Source organism: Ranitomeya imitator, chromosome 6 (genome assembly GCF_032444005.1).
Source record: "Ranitomeya imitator isolate aRanImi1 chromosome 6, aRanImi1.pri, whole genome shotgun sequence".
NCBI lineage: Eukaryota > Metazoa > Chordata > Amphibia > Anura > Dendrobatidae > Ranitomeya > Ranitomeya imitator.
This window is the reverse complement of record NC_091287.1, coordinates 504,112,895-504,139,957: the sequence shown is the minus strand read 5'-3', so window position 1 is coordinate 504,139,957 and position 27,063 is coordinate 504,112,895. Positions and strand designations below refer to the sequence as shown.

Below are 27,063 nucleotides of genomic sequence, written 5' to 3'. Positions count from 1 at the left end.
GTAGTTTTATTTTCTATTTTCTTTTATTAAAAACAAAACTTGTAAGAAAGTAAAAAATCCAACCATCAATGATTACAAGATACAAGGATCCCACACTGAGATTCTAACGAGTAAGAGCTGAAAACGTAAAATTGTCCTGCAATTTCCCAGAAGGCAGCTCAGACGCGGGTTTATTAGGTGTAGGAATAATAATATTAGTAAGGAGCACCATATTCATACAGTACGTCGAAAACCCCTCCCCAATGGGCGTCTCTAGAGGTAAGAATTCCTAATAATTGCATTTTCAATATTCTAACAGGAAAAATGTGTGGGTTTTTTAAACGTTTTTATTTGGGCAGTTCCTCTATAATGATCCGTGACACAGAGTTCCATCCCGTCGAGGCGTCTCCTCTGGGGTAGTCTGAACAGGTGCCTACCCAGACGGCGACGTCTATCAGGCCTGCGCCGATCCCCTCACACAGTCCTTCCACTGGAAAGAAAAAGACAAAGGATTAAAAAAATGAAGGCAAAAATAAGAAAAAATTCAGCAAGGTTTGTGTTTTCCAAAGGAAGTGAAAGTATTTTTTTTTTTAATAACCTACAAAACGAGCCACAAATTATAAAACCAAACCTCCCTCCGTTCTCGAGAACGAAGAGGATTTTTCATAAGAAGCACATTTCTTACAAGCGTTTTGCAATTTTAACCATTTAATAGGATGAGATAACCCATTAACTCATTCTGTGGCCAATGGTGAGCAGGGAAACAACCTTAAATTATTGTTTTTATTTTTTTATAAAATCCAATTGCAGAAAATATTTTTTATTCAAATTGCATGCATTTAAGTTAAAAAAATGACCCCAAAAGTGTCCATAGCCTTTAAAGGGAATATGTCAGCAGATTTTTGCTATGTAATCTGGAAGGGGCTGAAACACTGATTCCAGCAATGAACCACTTACTGGGCTGCTTGATGCAGTTTTGATAGAATCACAGTTTTCTCTGTTGCAGATCTAGCAGAGCTCTAAATGCTGAGCTGTGTATAACCCCGCCCACAACACTGATTGGCTTGTTTCTGTGTACACTGTCAGCAAGCTGCCAGTCAGTGGTGGGGGCGGGGCTACACAGATTAGCTGGACTGACTGGCACAGGACACCTAGTCCTGTAGTGATAATCTCCTGCTGATCAAACACTGTATTGAAACTACAGCAAACAGCCTAATAAGTGACACATCCCTGGAATCCAGCTCTCTGTCCCTATATCATGCTGCTCTTAGATTACATGGCAAAACCTGGTCAGGGATTCCTTTTAAGTTATTTGGGATACGATGCAATATCAGACATTTCCTATTGATGTCCAAGATCAATAAATTAACTCATGTGGTTTGCCTAATAATTGATGGGGTCTTATCCAAGGGACCCACAAGACGTGCAGAATCGGCACTCGCCGCTGCCCCTTTTTCATGTACAGTGCTGCAATACCATTCACAGCCACACCTGAATGGATGGCGCTGTATTAATGAGATCTCTTCCTCCAGGACTCATCTCTTCGTACCTGTGGATGTGCGGTGAATGTTTATTGTAGAGTTGAACTCTGCGCTGCCTTGATCCAGATAGATAATGGCCTCGATGGGCAGGGGACCGGCACACTCCGCTCCATTAAAGGTGAAGTACCAGCGCTGGCAGCAGGCGGTCTTACACTTGAGACGCAAAGAGCCACTGAACACGACCCTCAAGGCACTGTGAGAGCGCATCTTGGTGAACGTACATTCCTAGGACGCAGAAAACAGGAAAAATGTAAACTCCATTAGTCTCAAACATTATAGTCCAAAAATTACGATAGTCCAAAAATAGTCTGATTTAAAGGGGACGTCAGATCTCCTGACATGTCCGTGACGTCCGCAAAAAATAAAACATCTCTGGTGCTTTTCTTATTAAAACTGCTGTGCCCTTCCTCTGTTATTCTTCTAAAAATGTATGGGTGTTACCAGCTAGGGGGTGTCCCTATAAAGTCTGACATGGTCCAATCAATGTTGACAGAGTAAGGACACACCCTTTGGCAATTTGGAATGGTAACACCCAGTTGTTTATTCATCAATTTCTAGGAGGCATAAAAGAAGAATGACACAATAAGTAATGAGGCTTCAAAACTGATATTTTAGGGGAAATGCAAATATTATTATACAACAGGCGTATGAGGAGAGACGACCTGCATCATTGTGAATGGAATTATTTTAAAAGAAAAAAATCCTCATATTCCAGTTAGTTCCTTTGTCTGACATTTGCTAATTGTACCAGTAGGGGGCAGCATGATACCCTTTATGGGACCGAGTAGCTGTAATATTTGCGCTAGTGAAGCAATTACTGTAGGAAGGAGTAAAAAACAATATAATATCTGTAATAATCAGTCTAATTACAGCGCTGCGTCTCTGCAGAATTTAGAACTTTCAACTATCATTTCCAGCGTGCACAACATAAAGGGAACCTGTCACAAGGTCAAGAGTGGGCAGTTTTTTGCTCTTATTTTATTCCCGCTTCTCTCCTGTGTATTCAATTCTTTTTTTTTTTCTTTAAATCTGCCATAGTCAGTGTCGGACTGGGCTGGCAAGGGTGCACCAGTAAGATATGACCAAAGGACCCACTGTGGATGATTAGATGGTTGTTTTCTCTATGTATTAAATGAAGTGTATTAGCACTGCTTATCAGCACTCCTTCACAGGGGCCCACCTGAGAATTCTCCTGCTCTCCGGTGTGCCAGTCAGAGTATAGTATTTATTCCTGCTTCTCTCCTGAGTATTCAATTTTTTTAAATTTTTCTTAAATCTCCCGTAGTCAGTGTCAGACTGAGCTGGCAAGGGCCCATCACTAACATATGACCAAAGGACCCACTGTGGATGATTAGATGGTTCTTTTCTCTATATATTAAATGAAGTGTATTAGCACTGCTTATCAGCACTCCTTCACAGGGGCCCACCTGAGAATTCTCCTGCTCTCCGGTGGGCCAGTCCGAGCCTGGCCATAGTATTTATTCCTGTTCCTTTCCTGAGTATTCAATTTTTTACATTTTTCTTTTTCTTAAATCTGCCGTAGTCAGTGTCGGACTAAGCTGGCAAGGGCTCATCAGTAACATAGAGTCTAAGGACCCACTGTGGATGATTAGACGATTTATTTCTCTAAATATTAAATGAAGTGTATTAGCACCGCTTATCAGCACTCCTTCACAGGGGCCCACCTGAGAATTCTCCTGCTCTCCGGTGGGCCAGTCTGAGCCTGGCTAAAGTATACCACATGTAATATTTCTGTTACCCCATTAAATAGGCTATAGTACCCTGATTATGAGTTATCCGGGTTGTCCATTTGCACCCTATTGGCCTAGCGGCAGAAGTTAGAACTAGCGTGACTTTGCTAATGCTAATTCATGGCTTAAAACAAAGGTATCACTAGACTTCTTTCAACCAGATGTTTTCAGCCAAGAGTTAGTTCATTTCCCATGCCCTATAGCAGTGTTCCCCAACTCCGGTCCTCAAGAGCCACCAACAGGTCATGTTTTGAGGATTTCCTTAGTATTGCACAGGTGATTGAATGCTTCACTGTCCAGGTGATGCAATTATCAACTATGCAATACTAAGGAAATCCTGAAAACATGACCTGTTGGTGGCTCTTGTGGACCGGAATTGGGGAACACTGCCCTATAGTAACCTTTTTCATTAAAAAAATATGTTTTTTTTTTTACATGTTAGTGGTTACCTTAAAAAGAAAAGAATAAAAAGGTGTCACTATGCAGTCTCCATTTGTTCATTTTCAGACCCCCTGATATGGCGTTTACAACCTGCTCCTGGCATCAGACTTTCTCATGTAGATGTGCTTGATGTGATATCTGTTTGTGCATAATGCCGCTGTCTTCAATAGCTTTCATGTATTAGCACGGCTTCAGTCCTGTACTAATTTCTCCTTCTACGGCCCAGGAGAGATGTCTTCTTCATTTTGCTGATGCTGAGGAGCGCGTGATCTCCGCTTTGTCAGTCATGACTTCTCTCCTCTCTCTGTACACAGCCTATGTGATTCACCCCCCCACCACCCCTATGTTCTCCTTCCTACGAATAAACTGTGTGATCAGCCCTTCCCGAAAATGTACACCATTCTCTGCCGTGTAAATCCTTTTCCCCTTCCTTGCTTTTATATCTAACACTGTGAGAATAAACAAGGAGAACAGAGGGAACCAGTCACACCAGCAAGCAGTGGTGTTTTCTCAGAGTTATGTCAGAAGAAGCAGAACAGACAGCTATAAAAAGGGTTTACACAGGCTATACAGCAGCAAAATGGTAGGAAATTGTTAATAAGGACTACTTAGAAATTGGCTGGAATTTTGCATTTAGAGTATTAATGAACAATTAAAAAAAATAATTCAAAGGTGTTCTGAGCCTTTACAAACCCAGTAGCCTGTTGATGGCCCCTTCCTTTGGCACGAAGCACGTGGAAGCCACAAGTCCAACCAGGCCTATTTCGGTAACTAAGCCCCTCAGGTGACAGAAACTTCTGTTAGTCTTTGCTTTGGATGTTTTCCCTCCTTGGTTGAGGCTTACACATTGTAGATTATTCCAAGGTACAAAAAAAATATTTTATACTTGGAATCTCCATCCAAAAAAAGCTTAGCCGGCAACCATATGATGATATGTGACTGCCATAATGTGAACATGAAGTTGATGATTTAGCCTTTGGCAACTATGAAATTTGCAGTCTCATTGTGACTCACGAACAATAATTACCACATGTAGTGTAGGATAGACAGAGGAAGGACGACAAATGACAATTATTTTATTCCCGAGGTATACGTATTAGCAGGGCTGTCCCACAGTATTACGGCATCTCAATTAGACATTGGCTGTTTGCATCAGTTCTGGAAAGAAGCCGGTACTGGCCTCTAATGCTTCATCACTCTGGTAACATGACATTATGGGATGCCATCATTAAAGGGTTTTTTACCTATTCTCTGCAGTTACAGTGTACATGGCTAGCCTTTTATGTCCATTATTCCTGTACTATGACATCACTCGCTGTATAATTCAAGTGCTGTAGCATCACTGAGTAGTTAGTCTCTGTATTGTAACATCACGGTGTGTATTACACAGGTATTACTAGTACATTCCTATATATATTATTCTTGTACTGAACATCACTGGTTTTATTTTCTTTGTATTGCAAAATCCCTGTATTTTGTTATTCCTGAACTTTGACATCACTATATACTGTAATTTATCTACTGTGACATCACAGTGTGCATTGTCCTTGTACTGAAAAGGCCTCCATACGTTGTTCATGAAAGTTCATCAAACCGAATGATTTTGACAGGATTGGGCAACTATCTAATGTGTGTGGCAGATCCCGACGACCTAAGAATCGGGGAGTTGGAATTCAATCACCCTATTCTTTTATTCTACCAGTAGATAAACTGTTGCAGGAAGATCATAGAAGAGGCTTATTCCATCACTGTGTATTATCCCTGTACTGTGACATCACTGTGTATATTATCCCTGTACTGTGACATCACTGTGTGTAATATCCCTGTACTGTGACATCACTGTGTGTATTATCCCTGCACTGTGACATCACTGTGTATATTATCCCTGTACTGTGACATCACTGTGTATATTATCCCTGTACTGTGACATCACTGTGTGTATTATCCCTGTACTGTGACATCACTGTGTGTATTATCCCTGTATTGTGACATCACTGTGTGTATTATCCCTGTACTGTGACCTCACTGTGTGTATTATCCCTGCACTGTGACATCACTGTGTATATTATCCCTGTACTGTGACATCACTGTGTATAATATCCCTGTACTGTGACATCACTGTGTGTATTATCCCTGCACTGTGACATCACTGTGTATATTATCCCTGTACTGTGACATCACTGTGTATAATATCCCTGTACTGTGACATCACTGTCTTTATTATCTCTGTACTGTGACATCACTGTGTTTATTATCTCTGTACTGTGACATCACTGTGTGTATTATCCCTGTACTGTGACATCACTGTGTTTATTATCTCTGTACTGTGACATCACTGTGTGTATTATCCCTGTACTGTGACATAGTAACATAGTAACATAGTAACATAGTTAGTAAGGCCGAAAAAAGACATTTGTCCATCCAGTTCAGCCTATATTCCATCATAATAAATCCCCAGATCTACGTCCTTCTACAGAACCTAATAATCGTATGATACAATATTGTTCTGCTCCAGGAAGACATCCAGGCCTCTCTTGAACCCCTCGACTGAGTTCGCCATCACCACCTCCTCAGGCAAGCAATTCCAGATTCTCACTGCCCTAACAGTAAAGAATCCTCTTCTATGTTGGTGGAAAAACCTTCTCTCCTCCAGACGCAAAGAATGCCCCCTTGTGCCCGTCACCTTCCTTGGTATAAACAGATCCTCAGCGAGATATTTGTATTGTCCCCTTATATACTTATACATGGTTATTAGATCGCCCCTCAGTCGTCTTTTTTCTAGACTAAATAATCCTAATTTCGCTAATCTATCTGGGTATTGTAGTTCTCCCATCCCCTTTATTAATTTTGTTGCCCTCCTTTGTACTCTCTCTAGTTCCATTATATCCTTCCTGAGCACCGGTGCCCAAAACTGGACACAGTACTCCATGTGCGGTCTAACTAGGGATTTGTACAGAGGCAGTATAATGCTCTCATCATGTGTATCCAGACCTCTTTTAATGCACCCCATGATCCTGTTTGCCTTGGCAGCTGCTGCCTGGCACTGGCTGCTCCAGGTAAGTTTATCATTAACTAGGATCCCCAAGTCCTTCTCCCTGTCAGATTTACCCAGTGGTTTCCCGTTCAGTGTGTAATGGTGATATTGATTCCCTCTTCCCATGTGTATAACCTTACATTTATCATTGTTAAACCTCATCTGCCACCTTTCAGCCCAAGTTTCCAACTTATCCAGATCCATCTGTAGCAGAATACTATCTTCTCTTGTATTAACTGCTTTACATAGTTTTGTATCATCTGCAAATATCGATATTTTACTGTGTAAACCTTCTACCAGATCATTAATGAATATGTTGAAGAGAACAGGTCCCAATACTGACCCCTGCGGTGACATTACTGTGTATATTATCCCTGTATTGTGACATCACTGTGTGTATTATCCCTGTACTGTGACATCACTGTGTTTATTATCTCTGTACTGTGACATTACTGTGTATATTATCCCTGTACTGTGACCTCACTGTGTGTATTATCACTGTACTGTGACATCACTGTGTATATTATCCCTGTACTGTGACATCACTGTGTGTCTTATCCCTGCACTGTGAAATCACTGTGTATATTATCCCTGTACTGTGACATCACTGTGTGTATTATCCCTGTACTGTGACATCAGTGTGTATATTATCCCTGTACTGTGACATCACTGTGTGTATTATCCCTGTACTGTGACATCACTGTGTATATTATCCCTGTACTGTGACATCACTGTGTATATTATCCCTGCACTGTGACATCACTGTGTATATTATCCCTGTACTGTGACATCACTGTGTATATTATCCCTGTACTATGACATCACTGTGTGTATTATCCCTGTACTGTGACCTCACTGTGTATATTATCCCTGTACTATGACATCACTGTGTGTATTATCCCTGGACTGTGACATCACTGTGTATATTATCCCTGTACTGTGACATCACTGTGTGTATTATCCCTGTACTGTGACATCACTGTGTGTATTATCCCTGTACTGTGACATCACTGTGTGTATTATCCCTGTACTGTGACATCACTGTGTATATCATCCCTGTACTGTGACATCACTGTGTATATTATCCCTGTACTGTGACATCACTGTGTATATCATCCCTGTACTGTGACATCACTGTGTATATTATCCCTGTGCTGTGACATCACTGTGTGTCTTATCCCTGTACCGTGACCTCACTGTGTGTATTATCCCTGCACTGTGAAATCACTGTGTATATTATCCCTGTACTGTGACATCACTGTGTGTATTATCCCTGTAGTGTGACATTACTGTGTATAATATCCCTGTACTGTGACATCACTGTGTGTATTATCTCTGTACTGTGACATCACTGTGTATATTATCCCTGTACTGTGACATCACTGTTTATTATCCATGTACTGTGACATCACTGTGTGCATTATCTCTGTACTGTGACATCACTGTGTGTATTATCCCTGTACTGTGAAATCACTGTGTTTATCTCTGTACTGTGACATCACTGTGTTTATTATCCCTGTACTGTGACATCACTGTGTATATTATCCCTGTACTGTGACATCACTGTTTATTATCCATGTCCTGTGACATCACTGTGTGCATTATCTCTGTACTGTGACATCACTGTGTGTATTATCCCTGTACTGTGACATCACTGTGTTTATTATCCCTGTACTGTGACATCACTGTGTATATTATCCCTGTACTGTGACATCACTGTTTATTATCCATGTACTGTGACATCACTGTGTGTATTATCCCTGTACTGTGACATCACTGTGTTTATTATCCCTGTACTGTGACATCACTGTGTTTATTATCTCTCTACTGTGACATCACTGTGTGTATTATCCCTGTACTGTGACATCACTGTGTTTATCTCTGTACTGTGACATCACTGTGTTTATTATCCCTGTACTGTGACATCACTGTGTGTATTATCCCTGTACTGTGACATCACTGTGTGTATTATCTCTGTACTGTGACATCACTGTGTGTATTATCCCTGTACTGTGACATCACTGTGTGTATTATCCCTGTACTGTGACATCACTGTGTGTATTATCTCTGTACTGTGACATCACTGTGTGTATTATCCCTGTACTGTGACATCACTGTGTGTATTATCCCTGTACTGTGACATCACTGTGTATATTATCCCTGTACTGTGACATCACTGTGTGTAATATCCCTGTACTGTGACATCACTGTGTGTATTATCCCTGCACTGTGACATCACTGTGTATATTATCCCTGTACTGTGACATCACTGTGTATATTATCCCTGTACTGTGACATCACTGTGTGTATTATCCCTGTACTGTGACATCACTGTGTGTATTATCCCTGTATTGTGACATCACTGTGTGTATTATCCCTGTACTGTGACCTCACTGTGTGTATTATCCCTGCACTGTGACATCACTGTGTATATTATCCCTGTACTGTGACATCACTGTGTATAATATCCCTGTACTGTGACATCACTGTGTGTATTATCCCTGCACTGTGACATCACTGTGTATATTATCCCTGCACTGTGACATCACTGTGTATAATATCCCTGTACTGTGACATCACTGTGTTTATTATCTCTGTACTGTGACATCACTGTGTTTATTATCTCTGTACTGTGACATCACTGTGTGTATTATCCCTGTACTGTGACATCACTGTGTTTATTATCTCTGTACTGTGACATCACTGTGTGTATTATCCCTGTACTGTGACATTACTGTGTATATTATCCCTGTATTGTGACATCACTGTGTGTATTATCCCTGTACTGTGACATCACTGTGTTTATTATCTCTGTACTGTGACATTACTGTGTGTCTTATCCCTGTACTGTGACATCACTGTGTATATTATCCCTGTACTGTGACATCACTGTTTATTATCCATGTACTGTGACATCACTGTGTGCATTATCTCTGTACTGTGACATCACTGTGTGTATTATCCCTGTACTGTGACATCACTGTGTTTATTATCCCTGTACTGTGACATCACTGTGTATATTATCCCTGTACTGTGACATCACTGTTTATTATCCATGTACTGTGACATCACTGTGTGTATTATCCCTGTACTGTGACATCACTGTGTTTATTATCCCTGTACTGTGACATCACTGTGTTTATTATCTCTCTACTGTGACATCACTGTGTGTATTATCCCTGTACTGTGACATCACTGTGTTTATCTCTGTACTGTGACATCACTGTGTTTATTATCCCTGTACTGTGACATCACTGTGTGTATTATCTCTGTACTGTGACATCACTGTGTGTATTATCCCTGTACTGTGACATCACTGTGTTTATTATCCCTGTGCTGTGACATTACTGTTTATATTATCCCTGCACTGTGACATCACTGTGTGTATTATCCCTGTACTGTGACATCACTGTGTGTATTATCTCTGTACTGTGACATCACTGTGTGTATTATCCCTGTACTGTGACATCACTGTGTTTATTATCTCTGTACTGTGACATAACTGTGTGTATTATCCCTGTACTGTGACATCACTGTGTTTATTATCCCTGTGCTGTGACATTACTGTTTATATTATCCCTGCACTGTGACATCACTGTGTGTATTATCTCTGTACTGTGACATCACTGTGTGTATTATCCCTGTACTGTGACATCACTGTGTGTATTATCCCTGTACTGTGACATCATTGTGTTTATTATCCCTGTACTGTGATATCATTGTTTATTATCCCTGTACTGTGACATCACTGTGTTTATTATCTCTGTACTGTGACATCACTGTGTGTATTATCCCTGTACTGTGACATCACTATATTTATTATCTCTGTACTGTGACATCACTGTGTTTATTATCCCTGTACTGTGACATCACTATATTTATTATCTCTGTACTGTGACATCACTGTGTGTATTATCCCTGTACTGTGACATCACTGTGTATATTATCCCTGTACTGTGACATCACTGTGTATATTATCCCTGCACTGTGACATCACTGTGTGTATTATCCCTGTACTGTGACATCACTGTGTATATTATCCCTGTACTGTGACATCACTGTGTATATTATCCCTGTACTGTGACATCACTGTGTGTATTATCCCTGTACTGTGACATCACTGTGTGTATTATCCCTGTACTGTGACATCACTGTGTATATTATCCCTGTACTGTGACATCACTGTGTATATTATCCCTGTACTGTGACATCACTGTGTATATTATCCCTGTACTGTGACATCACTGTGTATATTATCCCTGTACTGTGACATCACTGTGTGTATTATACCTGTACTGTGACATCACTGTGTATATTATCCCTGTACTGTGACATCACTGTGTATATTATTCCTGTACTGTGACATCAGTGTGTTTATTATCCCTGTACTGTGACATCACTGTGTGTATTATCCCTGTACTGTGGCATCACTGTGTGTATTATCCCTGTACTGTGGCATCACTGTGTGTATTATCCCTGTACTGTGACATCACTGTGTGTATTATCCCTGTACTGTGACATCACTGTGTGTATTATCCCTGTACTGTGACATCACTGTGTGTATTATCCCTGTACTGTGGCATCACTGTGTGTATTATCCCTGTACTGTGACATCACTGTGTATATTATCCCTGTACTGTGACATCACTGTGTATATTATCCCTGCACTGTGACATCACTGTGTGTATTATCCCTGTACTGTGACATCACTGTGTATATTATCCCTGTACTGTGACATCACTGTGTATATTATCCCTGTACTGTGACATCACTGTGTGTATTATCCCTGTACTGTGATATCACTGTGTGTATTATCCCTGTACTGTGACATCACTGTGTATATTATCCCTGTACTGTGACATCACTGTGTATATTATCCCTGTACTGTGACATCACTGTGTATATTATCCCTGTACTGTGACATCACTGTGTATATTATCCCTGTACTGTGACATCACTGTGTGTATTATACCTGTACTGTGACATCACTGTGTATATTATCCCTGTACTGTGACATCACTGTGTATATTATTCCTGTACTGTGACATCAGTGTGTTTATTATCCCTGTACTGTGACATCACTGTGTGTATTATCCCTGTACTGTGGCATCACTGTGTGTATTATCCCTGTACTGTGACATCACTGTGTGTATTATCCCTGTACTGTGGCATCACTGTGTGTATTATCCCTGTACTGTGACATCACTGTGTGTATTATCCCTGTACTGTGACATCACTGTGTGTATTATCCCTGTACTGTGACATCACTGTGTGTATTATCCCTGTACTGTGACATCACTGTGTGTATTATCCCTGTACTGTGGCATCACTGTGTGTATTATCCCTGTACTGTGACATCACTGTGTGTATTATCCCTGTACTGTGACATCACTGTGTGTATTATCCCTGTACTGTGACATCACTGTGTGTATACTATCCCTGTACTGTGACATCACTGTGTGTATTATCCCTGTACTGTGACATCACTGTGTGTATTATCCCTGTACTGTGACATCACTGTGTATATTATCCCTGTACTGTGACATCACTGTGTATATTATCCCTGTACTGTGACATCACTGTGTATATTATCCCTGTACTGTGACATCACTGTGTATATTATCCCTGTACTGTGACATCACTGTGTATATTATCCCTGTACTGTGACATCACTGTGTATATTATCCCTGTACTGTGACATCACTGTGTGTATTATCCCTGTACTGTGACATCACTGTGTATATTATCCCTGTACTGTGACATCACTGTGTGTATTATCCTGGTACTGTGACATCACTGGGTATATTATCTTTGTATTGTGACATCACTGTTTATAATCCCTGTACTGTGATGTCACTGTTTGTATTATGCATTACATAGTGTTACAACATGAATTACCACATACCGCGATTTTCCCCAGATCGATTCCGTAATTCAGGGCACTCCAGGCACATTGCTTGAAGTTTGGGGTCCAGGCCTCTTCTATACTCTCTCTCGTGCATTCTCCCTTCTCTCCCTTAGTCCCATCACGTCCTGGAATTCCTGGTGTCCCTGGGATGCCATTCACCCCTGGTGTCCCGTCTCGGCCAGGAGGACCCATGCTGCCTTGCATACAGAAACCATTATACTGCAAAAGAATAAAAAATAAAAGATTAGCCCAACAGTATGATATACTATTGTTGGGGAGGCTACTAGGCCGCAGTCCAAGGATGTTCCTTATATCTGGTGAAAGCAAAGTATCAAACACCAGACATATGATGGTGGGTGGTTGCGCTGTACCTACCGCATATACATAAGATTGTCACTGTATCGGGGCTATCTGTGCTATAAATGGAAAGTTATATAAAGTGGAACATTTAGAAACAATGAAGGAATATTTCTCATTGCTCCAACAATGAAACAATAAAATAAACTGCTAAATATCGTCACGAGTCTTGATTAAAAATCTCCTACTGTTTTGTGCCCATAGCTCCCAGGCAAAGTTATGTATCTTCTGGTCTGATCCTCTTTTGTTCACGATGACGTCCATCATTTCCCCGGTACCAATGACAACTTTATAGAAGACTTGTCTCCGGGTCAAAGGTGGCCGGTTTTTACTTCTATTTCATTCCTGCAGATTTCCTAAGTATTTTGAGATTTATTTTATTTTTTTTTTATTAAATCTTCCATACAATTCCAGAAATATGGTCTTTTTGCTTAAGTGCTACTTTTTATGTTTTTTTCCAAGGGGGCGTTGGTCACCTTGGTCATAGCTTAATTATGCAAAGCAGCCTAGAGACACGCCCCCAAAGAACTTTGCCAAATAAATAAAGTAAAAATTCCGATATCTCTAAAACCGAATAGCGGATTTTTAGAAAAGAAAGAAATATACTGTAACGGAATAGTGAAGGGAGCAACGAGAACAAAATATGAGCAAAAACTGGACACTTCTGACCGGGTGACGGGTCCTTTTTAAGAAGTAGGTGGAAGGGAGACTGCAGGATCAGACTGCAGAGGATCAGTTGAAAGTCTGTTTCCATGGAAATAGAATGCTGTGCATAGGAGCTGTGTACACAAACATGTAGGAGGCTTTTAATCAAAACTTTTTTTGTAAAGTGACCTAATTTTTTTCACTTTTAGATGCATTGGAGCAGCATAAATGATGCACACATAAGACTTAGGGACGGTTAATATACAACTTATGGAGACAAATTTGCTCTTTGAGACAGAAATTAATCTTAGCCAGACATTCACACGATTTTTCACACAGTTCACACAATTTGCCTTTAGGATTCTTCATCTTTTCAGAGCTGCAAATGCATTTCCAACATAAATACGAACCCCAAACACAGAAGTCATTATGTCCGTATCTCCCCTCGAAGTTAACACTGATGCAAATTGTTGATTTTTTTTACCATGAAAGTTTGTAGATTTCAGTTTCTGAGCTGGAAAATGTGAGTCAATTAGCTGTGAAATAAGAAATAATGAAAAGAGCAGTAAATCTGCCAGAAGACAGCACAAGAGCAGAAGTCTCTCTCCTGGCCAAAAATCACTTCTGATCCCCTGAGCCAGGATATATGAGTCCTGCTATACAGTCCCGGAGCCAGACGTGGCATTGGCTGTGTGCATTGTGCAGCCGTATAAGTATGTCTGGTCTGAACGTCTGCAGTCCTGCTCGACTTCTCTGCCAAATCCTTTTTTTTTTTGCCTATAACCAATTAGAAAATATGCGGTAATTTGAGGTGAAACTATAAAGGATCTGTCAGATCACAAGCAATCTGCAAAAAAAAAATCTGAGCCTATGAATCGCTGGAAGTCGCCGATGCCTAAAGACGCTCTCCTATATTTATTTTTCAAATTTTATTATAAGGGTAGAACCTCATTTATGGGCTCAGGAAGGTGAAATGAATCTAACCTCCAAGTGCCGATTTCTTGCACGGTGCTTGGATAAAGCGTGAGCCAATGGCACAACTTGAATTTCATGGGCACCGATGTAAGAGTTCCAATGGGGCCCACAATTATTGCAAGTCTTTAATAGTAGTGGTATTTTCATATAAAAGGCCAAAAAGGACTTTTGGGTCCCCTAGGTTCCAGGGCCCGGGTGCGATTGCAATCCATAGTCCTATTGTAGTTACGCCTCTCACAACTCATGACTACAGAAGAGCGGCTCTGGGCTGGGAGGTGACTATCAATGTTTTTATTTTTCTCCCCTCCCTGGGCCGACTACAACAGCCTGAGGTGGGGTAGTCCATGGGTTGACTGCTCTCAAGCGGCTCCTCTCAATATCTGCTCTCACCATGGGGTCCAGGGGCATAGGTAGATGGTAAAAGTGGGCATTGTTATTACCATAGTGTCAGATGCCGATTTCTGAAATAGGTGGCAGGAATTTAATGGACGGAGAAGCTGTTACTCAAATAGGAGGCGGCATCACTGGGTGGAGAGTAGAGCTGGAGTGACAGAGGCGTCAGATTTACAAATAGTTCTTAAGCCTAATTTGCATATCAATTAAAACACTGATTTCTCAGAAACAGAATAACAGACCGGCCATGTAAAGGTATTCGTGGACTGGCCCTTTGAAAGCTATACATACAAGACATATTCTTCAGCACAACAATAAGGCCAGATATGTAGTGAGTGCAATTACTTAACCCATGTTAACACCCTTGCTGGGCAATGTACCGTGAAATGAGAGGAGACCTTAGATAAATTATATAGCATGTTCATGTCAACATACTCTTTGTTGGGTAGGTTAGACTGCCTCTTTAGGGATTATCCTCTCCATAACAATGCAGTTTCCCTGAGTGACAGCCGCACATAGGACTCCAGGTAATAAATATTTAGACATTTTGTGGAGCAGTTTAATTAAAAGAATTGGCTGGCATGTTATCACTGGCTGAATCGCGGGCCTGGAATGTGAGGGGTGGGAGAAGGAGGAGGCACTGACGCTCCAACTGGGTTTTCCCAATAAAGAAGGTGAATATTTGGTGTTGAGTGAGACCCTTGCATTCTACTTATGGAACCACTTCACATTCCTCTACAGCTCACATCAGGAGTGTCAGCAGTGAAGTGGCAGCAGCTCTGCGTTCTTCATATGAGCGCAGGTGCCGAGATTTACCCCACACCTCAATCTTTCATCTCATTTTTCCATTATCGGAACCCTTCCTCCGTAGGTGAGTGGTATGTGCAGAACGCCATGCCAAATCCTACTAAATCCCCGGCTCCAGCCTCACCCCTAGGACGCTTCAGATGAACATAAGCAAAATTCATGCATTTTTCATCAAAATTGTCATTCGTATGCCTGTTTTTTTACGTCCTTTTTTACATCTGTATGGCATCTGTTTTGTACGTGAGCAGTTTACTAAATATTACAAGTTATAACACAGTTTATGATCCTAAAGGGCTTATCCAAGACTATTTTTTTTTTTTTTACCATGGGCCTAAGAACTAACATGTAGAAAAGCCGCGGAGACACCATCACGTGTTTCTCAACGCAAGCGATAAATAGCCAGGTCTTTCCCCGGGAAGGAACAACCACGGGAAGGGCAGCATCCATAAAGGATGGTTGTTCCTTCCCGGTGAATGACCTGACTATTTATCGCTTGCGTTGAGAAACACGTGATGGTGTCTCCACGGTGTTGGATGTTTTGATCTCCCCGAGGTCATTCATCCTTATGTTTATAGTCCTAAGAACTAACAGGCAGGTAGTTGCAGACACCAATTGTCACCGACACTAAGCAGTCACAGACTGCTCCTGGTGACAATTCAATGGCTACCGCTGTTGTCCTGTTGACGGAGCAGCGGCTTAGCTTCTGCTTTGCTCTGTTGAAGGAGAGTGACTGCCAACATCATGCTAATAGACAGCTGGCTCCCCGCTGCCTTACTGCAGGGAGCCGGCGGACAATCAGCATGACACAGGCACTGACGCCGTGTCAATAGAGCAGCCCGGAAGAAGAAGGAACTGATCTGTTGATGTAGAGCAGCTGGTATCACCGGCAGGGGCAGTCAATGACCGCTCTGAGCCGGGGCCAGATAGAACAGGCAGATACTTAGCAACTACCTGATTGTTAGTTTTTACAAAAAAAAAATAGTCTTGGATAACACCTTTAATAATTGTAACAGATTAGGGAAACATGCATGAAATATGGACGGTAACCTGTATGTGATCTTTTTTTACTCACACATTGACTTACAATGGACGTCTTATCCAGAACATAGATCAGAGTAGTGCATGCTGCGACTTTTACACAAAGACCATTGTTAGATGTACAAACCTTCATGTAAACTACCACTATGACTTTTATTGCATTGGTCCATGTGCTGTCTGTACACTTACAGTTTTCATACCGACAGTGTACATACCGATTATACACTCATCTAATCGAGCCCTTAAAGGGACTCTGTCACCTGAATTTGGAGGGAACAATCTTCAGCTATAGGGGCGGGGTTTTTGGGTGTTTGATTCACCCTTTCCTTACCCACTGGCTGCATGCTGGCAATCTTGTCTTGCGCAGGCGTGTACTATGGAGGACAGAGAATGAACTTCAATCCAATATTGCAGCCAGCATGCAGCCAGTGGGTAAGGAAAGGGTGAATCAAAAACCCCAAAACCCCGCCTCCATGGCTGAAGATTGTTCCCTCCAAATTCAGGTGACAGTGTCCCTTTAAAGAGGTCACAAATTTATTAAAATCAGTTTACAATAGACTATTATAACTAAACATGTAAATCTGCACGGGAAATATGCAGTGCAAAAAATTTGCCCCCCAAAAACCCTGGGGAATTTGCCACATTTTTCATCCTTTGCACTGTAGAGTTAAGCCCTTGGTGAAACCTACAATACCAGCCAACGTCTGCTGTGAAACTTCTCCATAGTGAGTGGATGACATTTTGCAAAAATCTTATCCTCGATGCTGTTACTGTAATCCAGAAGAGATTTTCCATCCTGCAAAGCATAATAAAAAATATGCAACATTTACAACCCAAGAACACATACCCTAATAACTTACCAATCCCTTGTCGATTGCAAAACAGTGGTTACTCGGCTGCATGAAAAATGTATGGACCATTTCTGCCCGATTCATTGAGACCGGCGTAGTCTAGATAAAGGGGCGTGATGGAGTTAGATGCTCCCGATTCATAAGAACATGCAGGTCTCTCAGTGAATTAGGAGTGAGTGCCTCCATGCCAAGCCAGAAATCTCACTCCAGTCAGGATCTGGAATGCGATTTTTGGCATAGGAAAAGCCCCAGCTCATCATGGACTAAACGACCTCTGACGTCACCATTATTTTCTGGTGGGCAAATCCGCATTTTTTTTCTGGAATTGTCTTTTTTAGTCTTTTTTGGTCATTTCCTGAGCACTTTTTTGTTGTCTTTGGCCGCCAGCAGATTTTTTTTTTACCGTTTTTCCAGCACCTGGTACTTTCAAGATGTTTTTCAATTCCAAGAAGTGAAGAGACCTCTTGCAATTTTCAAAGCAAAAATGATGGCAAAATGCTCAAAAAGACGCTCCAACATCTTCTGAGCTTCTTTTGAGGCTTACGATTGACTTATATTGTAAAGTACAGCGTAATTTCCGAGCAGAAAAAAACGCTTGAGGAATGGTCTGGTCACTTCTTTTAACCGTTTGGCATCTTTGGGATTTTGAAGTGGTTAAAAGACGGGCAAAAGACTGAGCATGTAAACAGCACTTTGTTTTTGCAAAGAAATACATATGATCTGGGCACTTGTTCATGTGGGTTTTGGAACAGGCCTGAAAAAAATGCCTGAGAAAACATTGTGTGCACATTACCTTATTATTTGGGAAACCAACAGTTTTCAGTCAAAAAATTAATTTTCCAAAAGCGGGCAACCCTTTAACTCTAGTACACATTCAAAACAGCATCAATTCCTCTAAGAACACTTGGACTTGCACACAGTTTTTGAAGGAACTCGGCAGCGAGGTTGTTCCAAATATCTTAGAGAACTAATCACTGTGGGTGTAGACGTGCTTATATCCTTATTTCTCTTTATATACAGTGGCATGTAAAAGTTTGTGCACCCCTGGCCACAATTACTGTTATTGTAAACAGTTACCGTAAGTAAGCAGAAGATGAAATGATCTCTAAAATGCCTGAAGTTAAAGAGGACACATTTCCTTTGTATTTTGGGCAAAAAAAATCTCTATATATTTTCAGCTTTTACATTTTAAGAATTACAAAAAGGAAAATGGGCAGGTGCAAAAGTTTGGGCACCCTGCATGGTGAGTATCTAGTAGCACCCCTTGTGCAAGTATCACAGCATGTAAACATGTTTTGTAGCCAGCTAAGAGTCTTCCAATTCTTGCTTGAAGGATTTTCATCCATTCATCCTAGGAAAATTCTTCCAGTTTCGTGAGATTCCTGGGTCGTCTTGCACACATTGCTATTTTGAGGTCTGGTCCTAAATTTTCAATGATGTTCAGATCAGGGGACTGTGTGGGCCATTGTAAATCAAGAATTTGTTGAAATTTAATTGAATCCATTCTTCCCGTAAAATGTTCCTCATGTCATTGGCGGAAATACAACCCCAAAGCATAATTGATCCACCCCCATGCTTAATGGTTGGCGAGATGTTCTTTTCCTGAAATCCTGTGTCCTTTTTCAACCTTTTTGGCCAAAGAGTTCTATTTTAACCTCATCAGTTCACAGGACTTGTTTTCAAAATGCATCAGGCTTGTTTAGATGTTCTTTTGCAGACTTCTGATGTTGAATTTTATGGTGAGCACGCAGGAGAGGTTTTCTTCTGACGACTGTTCCATAAAGGTCATGTTTGTACAGGTGTCTCCGAACAGTAGAACAATATACCACAACTCCAGAGTCTGCAGTCAAGCGGGGGTTCTGATTTGCCTCTCTAGGAGCAGCTCTCAGTGAAATTTGTTTGGTCTTTCTGACTGTATTTTAACCTCCTCTGTTCCTGTTAACTGACATTTCTTAATTATATTTTGAACTGAGGAAAGGGCAACTTGAAAATGCTTTGCTATCTTCTTCCAGCCTTCTCCTGCTTTGTGGGCCTCCACCATTTTCATTTTCAGAGTGCCAGGCAGCTGCTTAGAAGAACCCATGGCTGCTGTTATTTGGCACTAAGAGGAGGCTGGGTTTTTATAAATCTGGGAAATTTGCATCACCTGGCCTTTCCTAACGATGATAGTGAAAATACCATAACCCTAACAGGCTAATTAAGGTCAGAAACCTTGGTCAAAGTTATCTGAGCACGTAAATCTCCAAGGGTGTCTGAAATTTTGCATCGGCAAAAAAACTTTAAAAAGTAAAAGATGAAAATATATATATTTTTTGCCCAGAGTACAAAGGAAAGTGTTTTAGAGATCATTGGTCAAGTCACTCATGGCCAATAGACAGCACCAGAAGCGTCTTACCTGGGCCAAGGAGAAAAAGAACTGGACTGTTGCTCAGTAGTCTAGGGTGTTGTTTTCAGATTAAAGTGCCTTTTTGAGGGAAAGTTCCTACTTTTGATCCAAATCCCTCTTTATGTCCTACTCATAAATGTTCTTTGTTGACCTACTGATAGTGGAGAACTTCTGTTTTATCCTTATAACAACTCATCAATAATTGTGAGCTATGATATGTATTAAAGGGCTATTCTAGTCTAAACAAGTTATCATCTATCCACTAGATTGGTGATCACTGTTAGGTCGGGGTGGATTTTCTGGAACTCAATGATCAACAGCCTTTATCAAGATGTGCAGAATTATTAGACAGCTTGCTTTCCTCAGGCAAAATGGGCTAAAAAAGAGATTCAACTGACTCCAGAGGCGTAGCTAGGGGTTTGGTTCGGGAAGGGGGGGGGGAGAAGTTTCTGAATGGGCCCCGAATCAGGTAACCCTGATTACAAATATGGTGGCACACCCTAATAGTGGGTATAGAGGAACTTCAGTAGATGACCGCGCTGTTACTAAAAAAGATCTCTATACAAAGACCAACACTGATATTATCGCCATGTGGTGACCATATAGTGGTAGATAGCAGTCCTGCAGATCAGAACATATACGAGATTACAGTACAGTTATAGATGGTGACTTACAGCTGACGTTCTTTCTGGTGCAGTCATTCACTTTTCCTGTCTTTTTCATCTGGCCCAGACCGCCATGTCTACTTCTCCAGTCAGCACTCGTCTGCAGAGATTACAAGGACACATATGACTTCTCACATTTCAGGAAACGTCTCCATCAATCCCCAATCTGCACAAACTCCTCATCCTGCTGATACCCCAATAGTGAGCCGCCACTGCCTTATGTGTCCCTATTACTGCACCTACTGTGTGATACTGCTTGCACTCTGATTTTCCTCCTACTGGAGCCCTAGATTCCTATTTCATTGCACAGAAAGTATGATGTCAACAAAAGTGCCCCACAAACTGTAAGATACCCGATAGTGAATTCCTCCACAGTACCCTGCACAAGCACAGTATGATGACACTACTATGTCCCATTCCTCAACTCCTGTGGAAAAGTATGGTGACCCCAACACAGTATCATCCCCCCACTGTGACCCCCACACAGCCCTCTATGCAGTATAATGTGCCTACATACAGTACATTGGCACCACACCTCTACACACTAAATAATAGCCCCAACACAGCCCTCCATACAGCATGACGGACCCTACACACACGTTCACCCTGTATAATTACTTGCATACAGTTTAATGCACCTCACAGTCCTCTATACAGTATAATGCACTCCCCGTAGTCCTCCATATAGTATAATGCATCCCATAGTCCTCTGTATAGCATAATGCACTCCATAGTCCATTCAGTATATTGTACCCCATTGTCTGCTGTATAGTATAATGAACCCCATAATCCATATAGCATAATGAACCCCATAGTTCTCTGTATAGTATAATGCACACCATAGACCATACAGTATAATGCATCCAATACTCATTTGTATAGTATAATGCATACCATAGTCCATACAGTATGCTGCACCCCATACTCCTCTGTATAGTATAATGCACACCATAGTCCATATATAATTAACCCCATAGTCTTCTGTATAGTATAATGCACCACATACTCCTCTGTATAGTATAATGCACACCATAGTCCATACAGTATAATGCATCCTATACTCCTCTGTATAGTATAATGCACACAACAGTCCATACAGTATGATGCACCCTCTAGTCCTCTGTATAGTATAATGCACCCCATGCTCCACTGTTTAATATAATGCACATCATAGTCCATACAGTATAATGCACCCCATACTCCACTGTTTAATATAATGCACATCATAGTCCATACAGTATAATGCACCCATACTCCTCTGTATAGTATAATGCACACCATAGTCCATACAGTATAATGCACCCATACTTCTCTGTATAGTATAAAGCACCCCATAGTCCATACAGTATGATGCACCCTCTAGTCCTCTGTATAGTATAATGCATCCCATAGTCTATGCAGTATAATGCACCCCATAGTAATCTATACGGTATCCTGTCACACTATTGTAAAAAAAACTACTCACCTCTACGTCTTTTTCCCCCATTGCTCCGGTCTCTGTAGCGAGCGCCCTGAATCTCAGTGTAGCGGGCATCATGTAGTGATATCATCGCACCTGCTTTGCTGAGATGTCAGATGCCGAGGAAGAATGATGAGGGAGGAAGTGTCAGCGGACGCTACCTCCTTTATTATTGCTTTCAACTGTAGCGGCATTTAGGATGCAGATACAGTTGAAGTTTCGATTACTGGGGAGGGGGTCTGTGTCATCTCCGGTACTGGCCCCCCGCTCGTCATTGCAACGTCAAAAGGGTGGCACCGGACCTGTCTCCCATTAGGGCCGGAGACTAATGTGATTACCTATCTGGATGATGATACATGAAGAAACAGAACTCGCAGCCCCCAAAGCTTTGTGATCATGATGACCTAAGAGTTTTCGAGACAGAATATATGAATCATTCAGTAGATATTTAGTCTATGCTATATTTATGTTAAATGTCTAATCCCACTTTAAAGCCCCCACTATGTGGCTGCAGGCGATATGGCGAAACATCATGTTCAATAGACACAATCATTTTGAGTTCTAACGCAGATTCCTGAGAGACTTGTTAGTCCTGGTTACAGTCTTGCAAACACAGACTTACATTCGGCACATCCGCACAGACTGCAGTTTTACCACGGTTGGTGGCCCGCTTTCATTTTTTTTTTAATAAAGAAGTAGTTCTAAGAAAACTTTTTTGGAATTGCTTTTATGAAAAATGATGCCGATGATATGTAAAAAAAAGAAAAAAAAAAAACTCAGTACGAGCTCCCAGGTCTGTACACATTGCCCAAAAGCAACAAGAAACCCACAGAAGATGTGCAAGGATTTGTTATCACCATTAGAGGTCTGTCCTTCAGGACCCCCAGCAATCCCCTTTTGCAGTCTTTCGGCACAGTGTTCCCACTTACTATGAAAGGAACAGCTCTTTACAAGTGGCCCGATTCCTGCACTGCTGGATAACAGCTGTGATATGTAGGACCATCTGTGATCATGGTGGATGAAGGGTATAGGCACATGGAGGCTTTTTTAAAGGGAACCTGTCACCAGAATTTGGCGGGCTCTGTTATCGGTCCGATGGGTGGTGTTTTCTGTTGTTTCAAGCACCCCTTCCTTTCCTGCTGGCCGCAATATGGTCTTGAATTTGATTAGGTTTCCTCCGTAATACACATGTGCGCAATGCAATCTCGCCTTGCGCATGCGCAGTATGCTTTGCTCAACTGCGAGCAAAGCCGAAAAGCATTAGTGTGCATGCGCCGGCGCACTATGTCCCGGAACATAACGAAATACTTCCGGGACATAGTGCGCCGGCGCATGCGCACTAATGCTATTCAGCTTTGCCCGCAGTTGGGCACAGTATACTGCGCGTGCGCAAGGCGAGATTGCATTGCGCACATGTGTATTACGGAGGAAACCTAATCAAATTCAAGACAATATTGCAGCCAGCAGGAAAGGAAGGGGTGCTTGAAACAACAGAAAACACCGCCCATCGGACCGTTAACAGAGCCTGCCAAATTCAGGTGACAGAGTCCCTTTAAGGAGTCTTTTTTTCTGCTCCAAAAATCACCTGAAAAAAAATTGCTCAAAAAAATCTTTGAAGCCCCTTTCTAATTTTTTTTCTTCTGTAAAACAACTTGCTGGTCTTCAGACTTAGAAAAAAAAAAACCCGGTGAGGGAAAATAAAATGCATGTCACGTCGGCAAAGTGGCTCCTGATGGAAAACGCTCCAAACCAAGGCAGCGCCCAACCAGAAGGCTGCAAAAGTCTCTTCAGGACAATACTGTGCACACATTCGTCTTATGTCACTTCTTTGATCCGCTTCAGGGTTTTTAAATCTTAACACAATTAACATATTCGTTCTCCGGGCTAAAAAAGGATTAAAACGCTGATGAAGACGCTTTAGGAAAACAACTGCTGGAGTTTTCCTGAAGCTTTTTTTGCCTGAGAAAACTTGATTCCGCCGGAGTCTTAAAGACGTCTGCACACACCCAAGTAAGGATCATTTCATTAGAAAACTTGATTTTGAATGATTTATAAAAAAAAATGTGTGCAGAAACCAAAAGTGTTATTCCTAACTACTAAATATACCTCCTATCCACATGTGTTAATTTTGTAATTATTGGGGTCTGACTAATGGGACCCTCACCAATCTCGAGAAAGACTCTAATATTCTCCATCAGGATTGAGTGGTGGGTGCATGTGTGCACTACCACTCCAATAATTTTTATGGAATTTTAAAGGGAATGTGCCTCAGGTTTTTGCTATCTGAAAGCAGCATTATGTAGAGGCTGAGACCCTGATTCCAGGGATGTGCTACTCACCAGGCTGTGTGTTGCTGCTTCAATAAAATTAGTGTTTTATCAGCAGGAGATTATCACTACAAGACTAGGTGTCTCGTGCCTCCTGGTCCTTTGTTATGCGTAACCCCGCCCACACCACGGATTGGCCGCTTTTTTGTTACACTGTGGATAGGCAGAAAGCTGCCAATCAGTGGTGTGGGAGGAGTAATACACAGATCAGCACTCAGCACTGCTAGATATGCAGCAGAGAAAACAGGGATTGTATCAAAATGACACCAAGCAGCCCAGCAAGTGACACATCATAGGAATCAGGGTCTCTGCCACTAAATAATATTACTCTCAGATTACATAGCAAAAACTTGCTGACAAATTCCTGGCTCAATCACCTTTCAAAGCAAACACATTTTGAACAAATACTATCACACAATCCCTATACAATACCGCCATACAATGTATAAATGGTAAAGGTTTATCATGTTAGGTGAATTAAACACGTGCACCAAATTATTATAATCTCTGTGTAATTCCATGTCCCACAGGAGATTACAGTCTCATCATGAATTCAATTATCCACTAGAACGAAGATCAGGGAAAATGTGGTAGGAAAATGTACGACCAAGAGAGTGTAAAAAGGGGTTATATGTGAAAATTCCCAAAAATACAGAAAATTTTTACATTTAAAAAAAAAAATTCACAATCTCAGTTTTATAAACAAATTCTAATCTATAATGTTACTTTTATCAGGAGGGGTCAAATCAGCAGATGGATAGAAACGTAGAGACGTACTGAGAAGTGAAAAACCTTCCATAGAGACATACTAAGAAGTGAAAAAACTTCCATAGAGACGTACTAAGAAGTGAAAAAACTTCCATAGAGACGTACTAAGAAGTGAAAAACCTTCCATAGAGACGTACTAAGAAGTGAAAAACCTTCCATAGAGACGTACTAAGAAGTGAAAAAACTTCCAGAGACGTTCTAAGAAGTGAAAAACCTTCCATAGAGACGTACTAAGAAGTGAAAAAACTTCCATAGAGACGTACTAAGAAGTGAAAAAACTTCCATAGAGACGTACTAAGAAGTGAAAAACCTTCCATAGAGACGTACTAAGAAGTGAAAAACCTTCCATAGAGACGTACTAAGAAGTGAAAAACCTTCCATAGAGACGTACTAAGAAGTGAAAAACCTTCCATAGAGACGTACTAAGAAGTGAAAAAACTTCCAGAGACGTTCTAAGAAGTGAAAAACCTTCCAGAGACGTTCTAAGAAGTGAAAAACCTTCCATAGAGACGTACTAAGAAGTGAAAAAACTTCCATAGAGACGTACTAAGAAGTGAAAAACCTTCCATAGAGACGTACTAAGAAGTGAAAAACCTTCCATAGAGACGTACTAAGAAGTGAAAAAACTTCCAGAGACGTTCTAAGAAGTGAAAAACCTTCCATAGAGACGTACTAAGAAGTGAAAAAACTTCCATAGAGACGTACTAAGAAGTGAAAAAACTTCCAGAGACGTTCTAAGAAGTGAAAAACCTTCCAGAGACGTTCTAAGAAGTGAAAAACCTTCCATAGAGACGTACTAAGAAGTGAAAAACCTTCCATAGAGACGTACTAAGAAGTAAAAAACCTTCCATAGAGACGTACTAAGAAGTGAAAAAACTTCCAGAGACGTTCTAAGAAGTGAAAAACCTTCCATAGAGACGTACTAAGAAGTGAAAAAACTTCCATAGAGACGTACTAAGAAGTGAAAAACCTTCCATAGAGACGTACTAAGAAGTGAAAAACCTTCCATAGAGACGTACTAAGAAGTGAAAAACCTTCCAGAGACGTTCTAAGAAGTGAAAAACCTTCCAGAGACGTTCTAAGAAGTGAAAAACCTTCCATAGAGACGTACTAAGAAGTGAAAAACCTTCCATAGAGACGTTCTAAGAAGTGAAAAAACTTCCATAGAGACGTACTAAGAAGTGAAAAAACTTCCATAGCGACGTACTAAGAAGTGAAAAAACTTCCATAGACTGTAAAGAACCAGCAAAAAACATCTGCATCTACTTAAGACGCGTCCCCCACACACATATCACAAACTACACACATAATGTGTATCAAGCATGCGAGGCCACGTTATAGCAGACACAATGAAGACAAAACCTGCCTCGAGGACATCCTATCTTTTGTCTGGCCAAGAACTGTAGACCTTATCAGAACCTTCTAAATGACCATCTAAGGTCCTCCAAGGAGAAACATCCTATAGGGAAGGTTTAACTCACTCTGTCTATGATGTCCAGGTCTTTCTGTCGCAATGTTCTCTGCTTCACCTTTTGGTTGTCAGGCTCAGATTCAGAAAGAAGAAGAAGACATGATGTGACCAGAAGAGCAGCCCAAAGAGAGAACATCTTGGGAGAAGATGGAGAGAAGAAAGGGAACTTTTTGCAGGCACAGGATGAGAAGTGTGCAGCAGTGAATGGAGGTAGTGAGGGCTGCAGCTGAATCACACACTGTCTGCTTCCACTGAAGGACTGTGTTA

The 27,063-nt window shown here is 41.2% G+C and overlaps 1 protein-coding gene across 1 annotated transcript; it reads right to left on the bottom strand.

The window, feature by feature from the left end:
- Positions 1-27,063, bottom strand: CTHRC1 (collagen triple helix repeat containing 1). The gene is made up of 4 exons (XM_069731736.1): positions 26,807-27,063; positions 12,652-12,873; positions 1,529-1,745; positions 1-469 (listed from the first exon to the last, which is right to left on the bottom strand). The coding sequence occupies exons 1-4, from the start codon at positions 26,930-26,932 to the stop codon at positions 327-329; spliced, it is 708 nt and encodes a 235-aa protein (XP_069587837.1). The 5' UTR covers positions 26,933-27,063; the 3' UTR covers positions 1-326.